The 18,812-nt window shown below is 58.8% G+C and overlaps 2 protein-coding genes across 5 annotated transcripts in view; one reads left to right on the top strand and one right to left on the bottom strand.

Annotated features, from left to right (window-relative positions):
• HSF1 (heat shock transcription factor 1) overlaps positions 1 to 16,715 on the bottom strand; it is a 39,436-nt gene extending 22,721 nt beyond the window's left edge. For 2 of the 4 annotated variants that reach the window (XM_069882084.1, XM_069882087.1), the window contains exons 1-4: positions 16,432 to 16,714; positions 14,829 to 14,937; positions 13,330 to 13,466; positions 11,824 to 11,948 (exon numbers count right to left, since the gene is read on the bottom strand). In XM_069882084.1, coding sequence (XP_069738185.1) covers positions 11,824 to 11,948; positions 13,330 to 13,466; positions 14,829 to 14,937; positions 16,432 to 16,557 — 497 coding nt within the window. In that variant the 5' untranslated portion in view covers positions 16,558 to 16,714. Of the gene's footprint in view, positions 1 to 11,823; positions 11,949 to 13,329; positions 13,467 to 14,828; positions 14,938 to 16,431 lie in introns of all 4 variants that reach the window. The other 2 variants (XM_069882085.1, XM_069882086.1) reach the window with 2 other exon arrangements.
• Positions 16,716 to 17,729: 1,014 nt separating this feature from the next.
• The window catches only part of BOP1 (BOP1 ribosomal biogenesis factor), a 67,347-nt gene continuing 66,264 nt past the window's right edge, over positions 17,730 to 18,812 (top strand). Inside the window, exons 1-2 of the mRNA XM_069882081.1 lie at positions 17,730 to 17,773; positions 17,911 to 18,066. Coding sequence (XP_069738182.1) covers positions 17,765 to 17,773; positions 17,911 to 18,066 — 165 coding nt within the window. The 5' untranslated portion in view covers positions 17,730 to 17,764. The remainder of the gene's footprint in view (positions 17,774 to 17,910; positions 18,067 to 18,812) is intronic.

Raw genomic sequence — 18,812 nt, 5'->3', positions numbered from 1 at the left:
CCTCGCTGGAGCTGGGAATGAGGTCCAGGAGCTGCAGATTTTGGGGCTCAGAGCAGAAGGAGGATCCTTTTTTGCAGTGGGGAATGCACGGGACCATTTGAGTCAAGTGCTACCTGTCCCCAGCCCCTCCTGGTCTCCTCTTCTCCTTGCCCCAAGCAGCCAGGACCTCGCTGGAGCTGGGATTGAGGTCCAGGAGCTGCAGATTTTGGGGCTCAGAGAAAAAAGAGGATCCTCTCTTGCAGTGGGGAGCGCATCGGATCGGCTGAGCCGAGTGCTACCTGTTCCCAGTCTGTCCCTGTTGCTCCACAAGCATCATTCTCCTTGCCCTGCACAGTCAGGACCTCGCTGGAGCTGGGATTGAGGTCCAGGAGCTGCAGATTTTGGGGCTCAGAGCAGAGAGTGGATCCTCTCTCGCAGCGGGGAGCGCATCGGATCGGCTGAGCCGAGTGCTACCTGTTCCCAGTCTGCCCCTGTTGCTCCACAAGCATCATTCTCCTTGCCCCGAGCAGCCAGGACCTCGCTGGAGCTGGGATTGAGGTCCAGGAGCTGCAGATTTTGGGGCTCAGAGCAGAAGGAGGATCCTTTTTTGCAGTGGGGAGCACATCGGATCGGCTGAGCCAAGTGCTCGGGGGCTTGGGATGCCCGTGTGGCTCTGCCAGACCGGGAATCTCATTTATTATCCTGGGAATCTCATTTATTAAACCAGGAATCTCGTTCGTTCTCTCCCGCTGCCAGGAGAGCGGCTCATCCATCGTGTCCTCAGGAGACACGGGGCGTCCCGCGTGCCAACCCGCCCTCCCAAGAGCCCTAATTAGCAGGGAAGCGCCCGCCGCCCTCGGAGAAAATCGCTCCGCGCTTGGCTTCACCGTTGGGAAAGAAACGAGGAGTTTTCGAAGCCGGGTTTTGCCGTTGGAAGGAAAAGCAGCCGGGCGAGCCGGCACGCTCGGAATCGCCAGGTTCTTAGAGGCAGGTAGACACGCCAGAGACACCCTAGAGTCCTGCGATGGGTTGGGTTGGAAGGGACCTCAAAGTCCCTGCGGTTCCATCCCCTGGATGGGCAGGGACACCTCCCGCTGGATGAGGGGCTCCAAGCCCCATCCAACGTGGCCTTCAACACCTCCAGGGATGGATCTGGGGGTTCTGCTTGATGGCAAGCGGGAATCATGGAACCATGAGATGGTTTGGGTTGGAAGGGACCTCACAGTCCATCTGGTTCCACCTCCTGCCATGGGGAGGGACACCTCCCACTGGTTCCGGTTGCTCCAAGCCCAATCCAAGCTGACCTTGAAGACCTCCAGGGATGGGGCAGCCACAACTTCTCCGGGCAACCTGTTCCAGGGCCTCCCCAGCCTCATCGTGAAGAATTTTTTCCCAAAATCTCATGTCCACCTCTCCTCTTGCAGCTCAAAAGCGTTCCCCTCATCCTATCCCTGCACTCCCTCATCAAGAGCATCTCCCCAGCTTTCCTGGAGCCCCTTTCCCTACTGGAAGCTGCTCTAAGGTCTCCCCGCAGCCTTCTCTTCCCCAGGCTGGACAACCCCAACTCTCTCAGCCTGTCCTCCAGGAGGTTCTCCAGCCCTCACATCATCTCCGTGGTCTCCTCTGGCCTCGCTCCAACATCTCCATGCCCTCCCTGCGCTGAGGGCTCCAGAACTGGACACACAACTCCAGGTTTGGTCCCACCAGAGTGGACCAGAGGGGCAGAATCCCCTCCTGGTCCCAGAGCTTTGGACGCAGCCCAGGACACACGGGTGGTTTCTGGTCTACGAGCGCACGTTGCCGGCTCCTGTTGAGCTTCTCCTCCCCCAGCCCCCCAAGTCCTCCTCCCGATCCGTTCTCCACCCAGCTTGGATTTCATAGAATCATAGAATTCGTTTTATTGTTGCTCAAAACGTTTAGGAGCAACACATCGGGGCAAGGGGAGCAGGAGAGGGGGCAGAACCCCACCATCTCGGGCTTTGAGGAGCCGCCCCGGGGTAGACGGGGACCATGAAGCCAGAAGACAAAGAGCTGGAATGGAGGTTGGACCTCAGCTGAAGTCAGCAGCTGGCAGATTCCGCGGGAACAAAGGGCTCCGGTTCTCCAGACGATGCCACGTAATTAAGATGCGGACCCGTAATTAAGATGCGGACCCGTGTGCCTCCCAGGAGCCGTCGTGGTGGTGGGATGAAACCACACAAAGGAAAATGAATCTACCGAGGACCATTAAACGTGGGGGCATCACCTGGACCTCCAGAAGCTCCGAACCCACAGGCTGGTGCCCGGAGACGGCGCCAGGAGAGCCACGTCCCACTCTCGTCTCGCCATCGGAAACGGGGCTGGAAGATGAGGACCTCTGCTTCAGAGGATCAAGGAATGATCCTATGGATCATTTTTCCTTTGGAAAAGCCCTCCAAGCTCAGCGAGTCCAACCATCAGCATCCCTGTGCTGATTGAAGCCCGTCCCCAAGTGCCACCTCCACGTGGGATGTGTGGGATGGCGACGCCACCACCCCCCTGGGCAGCCTCTTCCAGCCCTCGACCTCAAGGAACTGTTCCCAGCGTCCCTCCCCTGGTCCAGCTGGAGGTTGGTCCCTCTCATCCCATCTCCTGGTCCTTGGGAGAAGAGCCTGAGCCCCATCAAGTTCCAACCTCCCTTCCAGAGCTGCGCAGAGCCAGGAGGTCTCTCCACCTCCTTTGCTCCAGGGGAAGGAGGTCCCTCAGCCTCTCCCTGTGCTCCAGACCCTTCCCAGCTCCATTCCCTTCTCCACACGCTCTCCAGGTCTTTCTTGGAGCGAGGAGCCCACAACTGAGCCCAGGAGCAGAGGTGCCACCTCACGAGTGCCCGGGGACAATCCCTGCCTGGCTCTTGGTGGCCACCACGGGGCTGATCCGAGCCCGGATGCCACCGGCCACCTCGGCCACCTGGTCACGCTGCCGGCTTGTGGTCAGCCCCCACCGACCAGCACCCCGGGACCTTCTCCAGCCGCTCTTCCCCAAGCCTGGAGCGTAGATGGGGTTGGTGCGACCCCATGGTTGAGTTTGGTGGCTGCCCCATCCCTGGAGATGTTCCAGGCCAGGCTGGATGGGGCTTGGAGCTCCTGATCCTGTGGGATCAGGAGGTGGCATGGCAGGAGGTGGAACTGGATGGGCTTGGAGGTCCCTTCCAACCCAACCCAACGGCATCGGCTCTCTGGCTGCAGGGTTGGAAGGGGCCTCAAAGCCCATCGAGTCCATATTGGAGAACCTGAGGTAGGAGATGCCGGTGCAGCTGAGTTATTCGAACATCGTATGTCACGCTGGGGCTTTAATTAATCTGAGATTGAGACCACGGCGCTGAAAAATGAGGTCTCCACAGGTCTTTAAGCCAGGATTTGGAATGACCGATAAAGCCTTGGATGATCCTAAGCCAGGTCCAAGCTCACAAAACCCACCAGCGTGGAGAAAACGCACGGATCCCACGTCCTCCTCGGTGTTTTAAGCCATCAAAGCAGCTTGAAGCTCAAGCTGATGTTTGACTCCGAGCCAGCCCAGGTCCCTCTGGAGCAGACGGACGTGTGGAGGCCACGGGAGCGGAGTCGGAGTCTTGGCTCCGATCTGGGAACAGCTGGAGCCTGAGCAACCACAGGTCATAAACCAAGTCATTACATTTGTCTGATTTAGAGGTCAGAAACCCCACCCCAGATCACAGTTTGCAAGGCTGGAAGAGCAAGAGTTCAGCCAACAAAATGCAAGGAGAGAGCTTGGAAACGAAGAACGACGTGGTAGCACTCAAGGATCTAGGAATCCTCACTCCAAGAAGGACATCAAGGGGCTGGAGAAAGGAACGGAGCTGGGAAAGGGCTGGAGAACAAGGGTTCTGGGAGCTTCTGAGGGATCTGGGGGTGCTTAACCTGGAGAAGAGGCTGAGGAGAGACCTTATTGCTCCTTACAGCTACCTGGAAGGGGGTTGTGGTGAGGTGGGTGCTGGTCTCCAGCTAAGCGGAGGAGGGAACGGCCTCAAGCAGCACCAGGAGAGGTTCAGATTGGACATGAGGAAAAATATCTTCAATAAAAAGGTTCTCAGGCTCTGGCAGAGGCTCCCACGGAGGTGGTGGAGCCCTCATGCCTCATGGTACCTAAAAGACTGGTAGATGAGGTGCTCAGGAACAAGGTTTAGTAGTGGACAGGTGTGGTGGGACTCCATGATCTCAAAGGTTTCCAACCAAAAGATCCTGCGATTGGACAAGACTGGACCCAGGATTGATCCCAGAGGGACTTTGGTGGCCACAGGCTTTAAACCAGACCTGACAGTGACGTCTCCTTCCAAACCCAGGAGCACGGCACCACTTAACTCCACGGGCACCATCCTCACGTAGCTTGAAAAGGAGAAGGAAGGATGGGATGTCATCCAGGAGACCTGGACAGGCTGGAGAAGTGGGGCTGGGAGAACCTCAGGAGGTTCAACAAGGCCAAGGGTGAGGTCCTACAGCTGGGTTGGGACAATCCATGGTTTCGATCCAGGATGAGGGATGCTGGAGAGAAGCCCTGAGGAGAAGGACTTGGGGGGATGGTCAAGGAGAAGCTCAACGTGAGCTCAACACCCACAGCCCAGAAGGTCAACAGGGTCCTGGGCTGCATCCAGAGCCGCGTGGGCAGCAGGGAGGGAGGGGATTGTCCCCTCTGCTCCTCTCGGGGAGACCTCAGCTGGAGGGTTGGGGCCAGGGCTGGAATCCTCAGCAGGAGAAGGAGATGGAGCTGTTGGGACGGGGCCAGAGGAGGCTCCGAGGATGATGCGGGGGCTGGAGAACCTCCCGTCCCAGGACAGGAGGAGAGAGTTGGGCTTGTTCAGGAGAAGAGAAGGCTCCGAGGAGACCTTGGAGAGACCTTCCAGCACCTGAAGGGGCTCCAGGAAAGCTGGGGAGGGACTTTTTCCAAGGTCATGGAGTGATGGGATGAGGGGAACGGGGATAAACTGGAGAGGGGCAGGGTTAGACTGGACACGAGGAGGAATTTCTTCTCCATGAGGGTGGTGAGACCCTGGACCAGGTTGTCCAGGGAAGCTGTGGCTGCCCCATCCCTGGAGATGTTGAAGGCCACGTTGGATGGGGCTTGGAGCCCCTGATCCAGCGGGAGGTGTCCCTGCGCGTGGCAGGAGGGTTGGAACTGGATGATCTTTGAGGTCCCTTCCAACCCAAACTCTTCCATCCTTCTATGAATTTCAGCAACAAATTGCAGTTGGGGCTCGTTACTCCCCTCCAGGCACCGGGGAAGCGAGAAGTTGCCCCCCCACCCATACAGGTTCCCGGCAACAACAACGTCCTTCATCCTCATTCTGCTTCTTGCGGTCGGAAAGAGCCAGGAGGACGTCCCGCTGGAGGACGTCGACCCCGATGGCGAGACCCAGATGCCGTCCAGCTGCCCGCCCCGAGCCAGAGCACAAAGAAAAAGCGATTTCTCCACGCAGACGGACCCCCTCGGCCGCTCAGCGGCGCGCGGAGGAGGCCCCTGAGGATAAGACGCTCCAACCGCAGCCGGCAGAGCTGGCTTGGGGAAGAACGTGGAACGCTACTGCCTCCAGAAGACTCTTTGGATGAACAGCTTTGAGCACCCTGGCTGTGGAGAGAGCAGAGGCAGCGACACAGCCCACTGAAGAATTGTAGAACAGGTTGGGGTGGAAGGGACCTCAAAGATCATCCAGTTCCAACCCCGTCTCCCACCAGACCAGGCTGCCCAAGGGCCATCGACGTGGCCTTGAGCATCTCCAGGGATGGGGCAGCCACAGCTTCCCTGGACAACCTGGTCCAGGGTCTCCCCACCCTCATCGTGAAGAAATTCCTCCTCATGGCCAGTCTAACCCTGCCCCTCTCCAGTTTATCCCCGTTCCCCTTGTCCCATCACCTCAAGCCTTTGTAGAAAGTCCCTCCCCAGCTTTCCTGGAGCCCCTTCAGGTGCTGGAAGGTCTCTCCAAGGTCTCCTCGGAGCCTTCTCTTCTCCTCAACAACCCCAACTCTCTCCTCCTGTCCTGGGACGGGAGGTTCTCCAGCCCCCGCATCATCCTCGGAGCCTCTTCTGGCCCCGTCCCAACAGCTCCATCTCCTTCTCCTGCTGAGGATTCCAGCGCTGGCCCCAACCCTCCAGCTGAGGTCTCCCCGAGAGGAGCAGAGGGGACAATCCCCTCCCTCCCTGCTGGTCTCACTCTTTAGATGCAGCCCAGGACCCTGTTGACCTTCTGGGCTGTGGGTGTTGAGCTCACGTTGAGCTTCTCCTTGACCATCACCCCCAAGTCCTTCTCCTCAGGGCTTCTCTCCAGCATCCCTCATCCTGGATTGAAACCATGGATCATCCCAACCCAGCTGTAGGACCTCACCCTTGGCCTTGTTGAACCTCCTGAGGTTCTCCCAGCCCCACGTCTCCAGCCTTTCATAGAATCATAGAACAACCCCAACTCTCTCAGCCTGTCCTCCTACGGGAGGTTCCCCAGCCCTTGGATCATCTCCGTGGCCTCCTCTGGACTCGCTCCAACATCTCCATGTCCTCCCTGTGCTGAGGACTCCACACCTGGCCACGGGGCTCCAGGTGAGGTCTCACGCAAGGAGCACACGCTCAAAAAAAAAGCACCGAAATTCCAGTTTTGACTTAGGAGACACCTCCAGAAGATCTCTGATGGATCTAGCGATCGACAGGAACGCTTAGACTCGATGATCCAGTGGGTCCTTTCCAATCTAGGACCTCACACCTCTCGGCCAGGCTCTAGGAACGGGACACAAGACGTCATGGACCCACCAAGAACGACGTAGACCTCTAAAATACCTGCTTAACGACGTCATGGAAGACCATCTTACAGATTTTATGGCTTTGTTGGACAGACTGGGCCCCAGTTTTCAACGCTTGTGGAGCAGAAGAGCCGCTCTCCGCTGGGGAACGGCGAAGAGGGACGCAGGGACGCGAAGCTCGGCTGAAATCCAAGCCCAGGACTCACCTCCTAGAGGGTCTGAAGCAGCTTCGAGGTCTGAACCTCGCTCCCTGCGGGTCGAGGGCTCCCGTTAACGACGCGCTTGGCGTCGTTAGGACCTAGCTCGGCTTTTTCCTCCCCTCCCACCTGACAACTTCGAGCTTTTCAACGAAAGCTCCAACCCAACCGGCAGCCCCTTAGGTTGGCGTCAAACCAGAAGGGATTTGGTGCTTTTGGAAGGCTGGAACCATAAAACGAGCCGCACGGGGCTGAGATCTTGGGTTTGATTTATGGAGGGGCCGGTGAAGGGTAAAAACATCTTGGAGAGGAGGAACTGGCGGAGCAGAAGGCCGAGTCCTTGGAGGAGCAGAAGGCCGAGTCCTTGGAGGAGCAGAAGGCCGAGTCCTTGGATCCGTCTCGATTTATTTTCATCGAGAGGAGACGTAACTTCTGAATCCCGTTAGCGCCGGGGGCCTTAGAAACGGAGGAAGCGCCCTCAGCGCCCCAGGGCAGCGCGTCCCGCTCGGAGCCGCGGCCAGAAGCGCGAAAAGCAGGTGTGGACGTCGCGGCCGCCTCGTGGCTTTCAACAATCTGGTTAGAATTAAACTTACGGATCCGCTTCGGCTCCCAGCGGACTCGAGCGGAGCCGATGAATCATTAGGAACGACAGGTTCCAACCCCCGTCGGTCTCACCTTCCTGCTCTTGGAGGTCCGCAGAGCTCAGAGAATCATGGAATCGCTACGGTTGGAGAAGAAATCCAAGGTCTTCCAACCCTGGCCCCAAGTGCCACATCCACACGGCTTCTGGACCTCTCCAGGGATGGGGACGCCCCCCCTGCCCTGGGCAGCCTCTCCCAGCTCTTGACCTCAAGGAATTGATCCCAATATCCAGTCTAACCCTTCCCTGGTCCAACTGGAGGCTGGTCCCTCTCATCCCATCTCCTGGTCCTCGGGGACAGAGCAGAGTCTGACCTCTACCCGGTTCCAGCCTCCTGTCCAGGAGCTGCGCAGAGCCAGGAGGTCGCACCTCAAAGAACATAGACTAGTTTGGGTTGGAAGGGACCTTAAAGATCATCCAGTTCCACCTCCTGCCATGGGCAGGGACACCTCCCACTGGATCAGGGGCTCCAAGGTCCATCAACGTGGCCTTCAACCCCTCCAGGGATGGGGCAGCCACAGCTTCCCTGGACAACCTGTTCCAGGGTCTCACCACACTCATGATGATGAAGTTCCTCCTCGTGTCCAGTCTAACCCTGCCCCTCTCCAGTTTATCCCCGTTCCCCTCATCCCATCACTCCAAGACGTTGTAGAAAGTCCCTCCCCAGCTTTCCTGGAGCCCCTTCAGGTGCTGGAAGGTCTCTCCAAGGTCTCCTCGGAGCCTTCTCTTCTCCTGAACAACCCCAACTCTCTCCTCCTGTCCTGGGACGGGAGGTTCTCCAGCCCTCGCATCCTCCTCGGAGCCTCCTCTGGCCCCGTCCCAACAGCTCCATCTCCTTCTCCTGCTGAGGATTCCAGCCCTGGCCCCAACCCTCCAGCTGAGGTGTCCCCGAGAGGAGCAGAGGGGACAATCCCCTCCCTCCCTGCTGCCCACGCGGCTCTGGATGCAGCCCAGGACCCTGTTGACCTTCTGGTTCCATTTCCAACCCCACCGACAGGCAGGGACACCTCCCACTGGATCAGGTTGCTCCGAGGTCCATCCAACGTGGCCTTCAACACCTCCAGGGCTGGGGCAGCCGCAAGGAATTACGGAAAGACACGGACAGACCTGAAGCTGAAGACCAGGACGGCTCGAGGCTGCCAAGAACCTCACCGCGAGCGGCAGCGACGCAGCCGTGACGGTGATCGTCAGGTTAAAAAACGAGCCGGTTCCAAGCTGAAAAGCTTGGAAGAAAACATCTGGCTGAGGTGAGTCACAGCTCCAGGAGCTCGGAGAGCAGAGCGGGAGCCAAAGAAAACGGGATGAATGTGAGGAGGGTAATTTAGCGTAATTAATGAGCGCCCTTCGCTTCGAGGCATCTTGGAAGGCAGCGGCCTCCCAGCTGGAAGAGGGAGTTGAAGCGGAGACGCTTCCCACCGCTGGAGAGGAGGTTCCTGTCCCGTCTCCCACGGAGCTTCCCGAGGAATTCCTGGTTTTGAACTACAAACCAGCAGGAACACGAGACACACCAGAGGTGGCATCTAGCGGGACTTTGGTCTCATCCCAAAGGACCTGGACATGCTGGAGAAGTGGAACCCCCAGAACCTCACGAGGTTCCCCAAAGCCAAGCGGCAAGGTCCTACAGCAGAGGTGGAGCAACCACAAATCCAGGAGGGATGGAGAATGGATTTGAAGCAGCCCTGAGGAGAAGGGGAGGTGGTGGCTGAGAAGCTTAACGCGAGGCGGGAACGAGCGCTGACAGCTCAGAAACCACCCGTGTGTCCTGGGCGGCGTCCAAAGCTCTGGGACCAGGAGGGGATTCTGCCCCTCTGCTCGGCTCTGGTGGGACCCAAGCTGGAGTTGTGTGTCCAGTTCTGGAGTCCTCAGCGCAGGGAGGACCTGGAGATGTTGGAGCGAGGCCAGAGGAGACCACGGAGATGATGTGAGGGCTGGAGAACCTCCTGGAGGACAGGCTGAGAGAGTTGGGGTTGTCTAACCTGGAGAAGACAAGGCTGTGGAGAGACCTTAGAGCAGCTTCCAGCATGGAAAGGGGCTCCAGGAAAGCTGGGGAGATGCTCTTGATCAGGGAGGGCAGGGATGGGGCGAGGGGAACGGTTTTGAGCTGCAAGAGGGGAGGTGGACATGAGATCTTGGGGAGAAACGTTCTCCTGGGAGGGTGGGGAGGCCCTGAAACAGGTTGTCCAGGGAAACTGTGGCTGCTCCATCCCTGGAGATGCTCAGGGCCAGGTTTTATGGAGCTCGGAGCCCCTGATCCAGTGGGAGGTGGCCCTGCCCATGGCAGGAGGTGGAGCTGGATGGGCTTGGAGGTCCCTTCCAAGCCAACCCATTCCATGATTCTAGGAGAAGGTGACCTCAAGGTGACGAGCTGCACGATGCTCACAGCTTCTTCAAACCCTTGAATTGTGGTTGTCTCACAGGGGTCCGTTGACCTGAGGAGCTTCCAAAAAGCACAAACCACACGGTTTATCGACCGGTTCCTGGATGATTCTATGATTCTACGAAGTGGCGTCTCTTGGAGAGGCTGCGGGACGCGTGGAGCTCCTGGACGCTGGACGCGCTCCACCTAGTGGTTTACAGACCAGGTCTAATTAGCGAAGCTAATTTTCACTTTAGGAGAACCGATGGAGGAGCCGGAACGCAGCCCAGAGACCTAAAATGCCTTTGTGGATGTTCTCGGCCTAAATAGGAGCCCAGGGGCTTCGCCTCCAAAGAGGTCACGGGGCTCCAAGCGCCTCAGGAACTGAGATGAGGAGCACCAGGTGGGAGCTCAAGGCTGAAAGAGGGTTCCAAGACAGGTCCAGGTGTTCCTTTCCTTGGAGAATAAAAGGTAGCACCACAGAAGCCTCATCCATGAACTCGTGATGATAACGGCTGCACCAGAGCAGCCAACAGAGAGGAGGCACCATAGAATAGTTTGGGTTGGAAGCGACCTTGAAGATCATCCAGTTCCACCTCCTGCCATGGGCAGGGACACCTCCCGCTGGAGCAGGAGCTCCAAGCTCCATCCAACGTGGCCTTGAACCTCTCCAGGGATGGGGCAGCCACAGCTTCTCTGGGAAACCTGTTCCAGGGTCTCCCCACCCTCATCGTGAAGAAATTCCTCCTCATGTCCAGTCTAACTCTGCCCTTCCAGGGAGTTGGAGAGAGCAATGAGGTCTCCTCTCAAGGTCCCTCAGCTGCTCCTCATGAGGCCTGTTCTCCAGCCCCTTCCCCAGCTTCGTTGCTCTTCTCTGCACTCGCTCCAGCCCCTCAAGGTCCTTCTTGGGGCGAGGAACCCAAAACTGACCCCAGATTTGAGATGTGGCCTCACCGAGTCCATAAATCCCCTCCCTGACCTGCTGGCCACGCCGGGGCTGCTCCAAGCCAAGATGCCCTCGGCCTTCTCGGCCCCCTGGGATTGTGGGGAGGTCAACGAGAAAAAAAATCAACTTTCTATCAAGATTTGTAACGGTGCCAAAGGGAATCAACCCCCCCCATCCTCATCCTCACCAGCTCCTCAAGCATCTACAATTAAAGGGCGCGTTAGGAGTCTTGCCATGAGCCACCTCCTGCTGCTCCACCTCCAGATTCCAACATCCAATCGGACTAACAAAACTCAATCTTTCCGTACGACCATTGCGGGAAGGAAAGAAGCCCCGTAGGAGCGAGAAAAACACCCTGATCCTCTCTGAAGGCGACGCAGGATGGATTTGGGAGACGCAGGATGGATTTGGGAGACGCAGGATGGATTCGGGAGACGCAGGATGATCCATCCCACCTCCCAACCCAACAGCAAAGACCCGGAGAGCCCGATCCGACGGGGATTTAACTCGGCGCAAGCAAGGAGTCAAGAGCCTGGAGGAAGAAGATGGGATAGATGGACGGCAGCCGTTATCCCAACGACGCTCGGACGCAGGAGAAGCCAAAACGGAGGAAGGAAACCACAATGGAAACCACCCTCGGCACCGAGACTTGATGGGAACCTCCCATCGTTGCCTCCACGGTGGAGAAGGACACTCGTGGATTCAACAGTGACGCCTCAAAGCAGCGCCGGACGCCAAACGAGCTCCCTACTGCATCCCACCTCATCGTTAACGGGTTTTAATCGTGCTCAGAAGGTTCCTCCACCACCCAGCTCCCTCCAATCCTACCCTGAGCTCTGGAGACAACTAGAAGCAAGAACGGAGAGCAAGCATCAACCTTCTCCTAGGTCTTAAAACGCGTTCAAAACGAGCGTGGAAACCCTCCGTGCCACCAATCCCCACATACGTACTGCTTCATGGCCAAAAGCTTGGAGTCCATGCTCTCCTGCTTGCCCTTCATCACCTGGATGTCAGTCAGGAGCTTGGTGACGTTGTCTTGCCGGACCTTGATGTCCTCGTTCTTTATGTTGGAGACCTGGAGGGAGAAAGGAAGACGTCAGCAACGGGGCCTTCCAACAAAAAAAAGGTCATTTCAGCTTCAAAGTTGACGCTGGAAATGATTCATCTCCATCTCCAGCCCGGTCACCGCCCTCACGCTGGAGGACGTCGCATCCAGAAAGTTTTCCGCAAGAAGAACGCTGCTGGAAACCTCACATTCCTTCCAACCTAGAGAACTCACAGAATCAGGGGATGGGTTGGGTGGTAAGGGACCTCAAAGCCCACCCAGTTCCACCTCCTGCCACGAGCAGGGACACCTCCTACTGGATCAGGGTCCTCCAAGCCTCATCCAAGCTGGCCTTGAGCATCTCCAGGGATGGGGCAGCCACCTCTTCTCTGGGCAACCTGGGCCAGGGCCTCATCACTCTCATCATGAAGAATTTCTTCCTAAGATCTCAACTCAATCTCTTCTCTTGCAGCTCAAAACCATCCCCCTCGTCCTCTCCCTGCCCTCCCTGATCAAGATCCTCTCCACAACTGTGTCCAGGGCTGGAACCCTCAGCAGGAGAAGGAGATGGAGCTGTTGGGACGGGGCCAGAGGAGGCTCCGAGGATGATGCGAGGGCTGGAGAACCTCCCGTCCCAGGACAGGAGGAGAGAGTTGGGGTTGTTCAGGAGAAGAGAAGGCTCCGAGGAGACCTTGGAGAGACCTTCCAGCACCTGAAGGGGCTCCAGGAAAGCTGGGGAGGGACTTTCTACAAAGCCTTGAGGTGATGGGACAAGGAGGATGGGGATAAACTGGAGAGGGGCAGAGTTAGACTGGACATGAGGAGGAATTTCTTGGCAGATGCAGAAGATCGAGCTGCTCTCTCTAAACATTCTTCTTCATCCCACGCTTCCGTATGGATCAATTAGCCTGGAAAGTTCCTCAGGAAGTCCTGAGGCCAACTGCTGCTCCACCACATCTACAGCCCACGCGCTGCCCTGCTGCCTCAAGGCATCACGGAATCCTCATGGAATCAATCTCAAGGCATCCTCATGGAATCAATCTCAAGGAATCCTCATGGAATCAATCTCAAGGAATCCTCATGGAATCAATCTCAAGGAATCACGGAATCCTCATGGAATCAATCTCAAGGAATCACGGAATCCTCATGGAATGGGTTGGGTTAGAAGGGATCTCCAAGCCCATCCGGTTCCACCCTGTCCCGTGGCAGGGACACCTCCCGCTGGATCAGGTTGCTCACTGCTGGAAGCACCGAGAACGAGATCCATGAGGAAAAGGGACCGGTTTCAAGAGCTTCCGGCAGCTGCCGAGCACCAGATGAGGATCCCAACGTCCACTTCCAGAAGACTCGTGTTTCCCTAAGGAATCATCTGGTTTTAAACAGTTTATCAAGAGCTGCTGGGCAAACTTACGCTGGTTACTTTCCTCTTGATGTTCTCCAGGAGATGTTCTTGGCCTCGGATGAAGTAGGGATGCTGGAATTCGGTATCGTCTTTCTCTGGCTTCACCAACCCCCCTTGCTCGATGTGGACAACCTTGCGGAATCCATCTGAGAAGCAAAGGGAGAAAAAGCTTAGGAGGCGAAAGAGAAAATCACGGAGTCATTAAAGCTTGGAAAAGACCTCTCAAGCTCATCCAACCAAGAGCCCAACACCCTGTGCCACCTCCACATGGTTTTGAACCCTTCCAAGGATGGAGAGCCTCTGGGCAGCCTCTTCCAGCTCTTGACCTCAAGGAATTGATCCCAGTCTCCAGTCTAACCCTCCCCTGGCCCAACTGGAGGTTCTTCCCTCTCATCCCACCACCTGGTCCTTGGGAGCAAAGTCCAACCCCTCCCCGTGTGGCTCCAGAGCTGGGAGCTGAGCCGAGCACGAGGTCTTCCCTCAGCCTCCTTCTCTCCTCACGTCCAGCCTAAATCTTCCTCTCTCCAATTTAAAGCCATTCCCACCACTCCAGACCCTTAGAAAAAGTCCCTCCCCAGCTTTCCTGGAGCCCCTTCAGGTGCTGGAAGGTCTCTCCAAGGTCTCCTCGGAGCCTTCTCTTCTCCTGAACAACCCCAACTCTCTCCTTCTGTCCTGGGACGGGAGGTTCTCCAGCCCTCGCATCCTCCTCGGAGCCTCCTCTGGCCCCGTCCCAACAGCTCCATCTCCTTCTCCTGCTGAGGATTCCAGCCCTGGCCCCAACCCTCCAGCTGAGGTCTCCCTGAGAGGAGCAGAGGGGACAATCCCCTCCCTAACATAGAATCAAGGAATGGTTTGATATCCAGAGCTCCAGGAATATCAAGAGAAAAGCTGTTGGAGAGTCTGGAATTCATTACAACTCGCGGAGGTTTCTGCTTTTGGAGCTCTTTGTCCCTTCAGCAGAGCTGAAAACCTCCCCGTGGTGGCCAAACCACAAGCAGTGGATGGCAGCAAACCTCCTAAGCCAACGGGACTGGATGGGTTGGGTTGGAAGGGATCTTAAAATCATCCAGTTCCATCTCCTGCCACAGGCAGGGACACCTCCCGCTGGATCAGGAGCTCCAAGCTCCATCCAACGTGGCCTTCAACCCCTCCAGGGATGGGGCAGCCACAGATTCCCTGGACAACCTGTTCCAGGGTCTCACCACCCTCATGGTGATGAAGTTTCTCCTCATGTCCAGTCTAACCCTGCCCCTCTCCAGTTTATCCCCGTTCCCCTCATCCCATCACTCCATGACCTTGGAAAAAGTCCCTCCCCAGCTTTCCTGGAGCCCCTTCAGGTGCTGGAAGGTCTCTCCAAGGTCTCCTCGGAGCCTTCTCTTCTCCTGAACAACCCCAACTCTCTCCTCCTGTCCTGGGACGGGAGGTTCTCCAGCCCTCACATCATCCTCGGAGCCTCCTCTGGCCCCGTCCCAACAGCTCCATCTCCTCCTCCTGCTGAGGACACTCACACATGTTGAGCTGCCGCACGAAGCTGGCCATGTTGTTGTGTTTGAAGTACTTGGGAAGCACCTCCTTGGCGAACTGGCCTTGGTCGAACACGTGGAAGCTGTTTCCGCTCTGTCAAGAAACAAAAAAATCACGTTATCGATCACGGATGTTCCGAAAGGAGCCAACAAACCCCAATCCTCTCCAAGTATCGATCCCAACACCCAGCTTAACCTTCTCCTGGACCAACTGGAGGCTGCTCCCTCTCGTCCCATCGCCTGGTCCTTGGGAGCAGAGCCCTTCTTGGCTTCGGCCTCTTCTCCAGGAGCCAGGAGGTGTCTCCTCAACCTCTTTTGCTCCAGGCAATGATCTCAAACCTTTGGATCGGGGATTTGCTTCCTAACTTCCTAATCCCTCTGCAGACCCTTCCTGTGCTCCCTCCTTGGATCCAGCCTGGCCAGATCCCTCTGCAGACCCTTCCTGTGCTCCCTCCATGGATCCAGCCTGGCCAGATCCCTCTGCAGACCCTTCCTGGGCTCCCTCCATGGATCCAGCCTGGCCAGATCCCTCTGCAGACCCTTCCTGCGCTCCCTCCATGGATCCAGCCTGGCCAGATCCCTCTGCAGACCCTTCCTGTGCTCCCTCCATGGATCCAGCTTCTCCAGATCCCTCTGCAGACCCTTCCTGTGCTCCCTCCATAGATCCAGCCTGGCCAGATCCCTCTGCAGATCCTTCCTGTGCTCCCTCCATGGATCCAGCCTGGCCAGATCCCTCTGCAGACCCTTCCTGTGCTCCCTCCATAGATCCAGCCTGGCCAGATCCCTCTGCAGACCCTTCCTGTGCTCCCTCCATGGATCCAGCCTGGCCAGATCCCTCTGCAGATCCTTCCTCTCCTCACATCCTGTCAACAAGAACCCCCAGATCCCACCCCAGGAGGTGCTGAAGGCCTCGTTTGATGAAGCTTGGAGCCCCTCATCCCATGGGAGGTGTCCCTGCCCATCCAAGAGATGGAATTAGAAGATCTTTGAGGTCCCTTCCAACTCCAAACCACCTCACAGCTCTACAATTCTCACTTCCCATCAACCAGAACCCCCAGATCCCATCCCTGGAGGTGTTGAAGGCCTGGTTTGATGGGGCTTCAAGGAACCTAATCCAGTGGGAGGTGTCCCTGCCCATCCAGGAGGTGGAACTGGAGGAGCTTTGAGGTCCCTTCCAACTCCAAACCACCTCACATCTCTACAATTCTCACTCCCCATCAAGCAGAACCCCCAGATCCCATCCCAGGAGGGGTTCAAGGCCTCGTTCGACGGGGCCTGGAGCCCCTCAACCCATGGGAGGTGTCGCTGCCCATCCAGAAGGTGGAATTGGATGAGCTTTGAGGTCCCTTCCAACTCCAAACCACCTCACATCTCTACAATTCTCACTCCCCATCAAGCAGAACGCCCAGATCCCACCCCAGGAGGTGCTCAAGGCCTGGTCTGACGGGGCCTGCAGCCCCTCACCCCGCGGGAGGCGCCGCTGCCCACCCCGGGGGGCCGGAACGGGATGAGTTTTGGGGGTTTGGCCAAGACAGAAATCTCCCCCCCAATCCTCCCCTCCGTCCCCCCCCCCTCTCCCCGCACTCACGGGGCTCCAGCAGATGAGCGCGTCGGTGTCCGGATCCTCCACCAGCGTCCACAGCTTCGTCAGGAAGGCGGGGACGTTGCTGCCCCCGCCGCCCGCCGCCGCCGCCGCCACGCCGGCTCCTTCCATACCGGGGACCGTATGGAAGCAACGTTGTTTCCCCCCCCCCCCCTTCTCTCCGCTTCAAGAGAAGCCGCTGCCGGGCTCGGAGACGAAGGGGGGGAGCTCAGAGCCCGAGCCCAGGCCCCGCGGGGCCGCCCATGGCCGCCGCCATCTTGGGAGGCGAGCGAGGCGAGCGCCCCCCCGCGGCGGGGAGGGCAACGCGCATGCGCGGGGTGGAGCCTCCCCTCCCCGTCATTTCAATGGGGCGGGCGAGCTGTGCGCATGCGCAATAAGGAGAGGCTCCCGCGCCTCAGTGCGCTGAGACGGCTGTGCGCATGCGCGGAGTCCCTTCCGTGGCCACGCCCCCCAGCGGCTGCGCGGCTTGGATGCGCTGGGACGTCTGTGCGCATGCGCGGAGTCCTTCAGTGGCCACGCCCCCATGCGCTGAGACCTTTGTGTGCATGCGCAGAATCCTCCTGTGGCCACGCCCCCATGCGCTGAGACGGCTGTGCGCATGCGCGGAGTCCTCCCGTGGCCACGCCCCCTCTGCAGCCGCGCCGCTTGGATGAGCCGAGACCTTTGTGCGCATGCGCGGAGTCCTCCCGTGGCCACGCCCCCTCAGCAGCTGCACCGCTTCAAGGCGCTTAGACCTTTGTGCGCATGCGCAGAGCCCTTCCGTGGCACACGCCCCCATGCGCTGAGAGCTTTGTGCGCATGCGCGGAGCCCTCCCGTGGCCACGCCCCCCGCGGCTGCTCCGCCTCTATGGACTGAGAGCTTTATGCGCATGCGCGGAGTCCTCCCGTGGCCACGCCCCCATGCGCTGAGACCTTTGTGCGCATGCGCGGAGTCCTTCAGTGGCCACACCCCCTCAGCGGCTGCACCGCTTGGATGCTCTGAGACCTTTGTGCGCATGCGCAGAGTTCTCCTGTGGCCACGCCCCCATGCGCGGAGACCTTTGTGCGCATGCGCAGAGTCCTCCCGTGGCCACGCTCCCTCAGCAGCCGCCCCGCTTGGATGCGCTGAGACCTTTGTGCGCATGCGCAGAGCCTTCAGTGGCCACGCCCCCATGCGCTGAGACATTTGTGCGCATGCGCGGAGTCCTCCAGTGACCACGCCCCCATGCGCTGAGACCTTAGTGCGCATGCGCAGAGCCCCCCCCGTGGGCCCCGGCGAGGGGCGGGGCCGTGACCTTTGACCCCCGCGCCCACGTGGTGTCGCACGCGGGGCGCAGTCATGGCGGAGGTGAGCGGGGCGGTGGGTGCGGGGGGGGGGGGGGGCCTCGTTGCCATGGGAACCGGGCGGCGCGGCCTGGTCCCGGGGCCCGGGGAGGCCTCGCGTGGAGCCGCCGCCCTGACAACGCTCCCCGGGTTCCTTGGCAGCCGCTGCCGGGCGCCCAGAGCGAGGAGGGGACGGACGGCGAGGAGGAGAGCGTCTACTCGGGGCTGGAGGAGTCCGGCAGCGACAGCACCGGCGAGGAGGACGAGGAGGATGAAGGCTCCGAGGGCTCCGAGGGCTCCGAGCCCCCTCAGACGCCGGTAAGGGCTGCGTGAGGGGGTCGTGGCCCCCTGAAGGGGTCGGTGTGGGGGTTTGGGGGGGCCTGGGGCTGGAGGAGATGAGTTGTGACCCAGAGGAGGATGAAGAGGAGGAGGAGGAAGGCTCTGAAAGCCCCTCAGCCCTCCAGACGTGGAGAAGAGCACCATAAGGGGGTCCTGGCCACCAGAAAGGGTCATTGTGGGGGTTTGGGGGGTCCTGGGGCTGGAGGAAGCTGGCAGTGACTCAGAGGAGGGTGAAGAGGAGGAGGAGGAAGGCTCTGAAAGCCCCTCACCCCTCCAGACATGGATAAAGGTGGCATGAGGGGGTCGTGGCCACCAGAAAGGATCATTCTGAGGGGGTGGGAGCAGCACTGGGGGTCCTGGTGCAGGAGGAGATGAGTTGTGACCCAGAGGAGGATGAAGAAGAGGAGGAGGAAGGCTCTGGCAGCTCTGGAGGCTGTTCCCTCTCATCCCATCCAGGCGCATCCCACCTCATCCCAAAACAAGTGATGCTCCCCAGGGCTGAGAGTTGGGGCTGGGTCCGTGGAATCTCGTTCTCCATGATCTGGATGAGGGGATCAAGTGCTCCCTCGCTCAGTTTGGAAATGACACCAGGTTGGATGGGAGTGTGGGTCTGCTGGAGGGCAGGAGGATCTGCAGGGGGATCTGGATCCATGGCTGGAGGGCAGGAGGATCTGCAGAGGGATCTGGATCCATGGCTGGAGGGCAGGAGGATCTGCAGGGGGATC

This window comes from Phaenicophaeus curvirostris, unplaced genomic scaffold (genome assembly GCF_032191515.1).
Source record: "Phaenicophaeus curvirostris isolate KB17595 unplaced genomic scaffold, BPBGC_Pcur_1.0 scaffold_75, whole genome shotgun sequence".
NCBI lineage: Eukaryota > Metazoa > Chordata > Aves > Cuculiformes > Cuculidae > Phaenicophaeus > Phaenicophaeus curvirostris.
The sequence above is the reverse complement of the archived record's forward strand: the minus strand, read 5'-3'. Positions and strand labels throughout refer to the sequence as shown.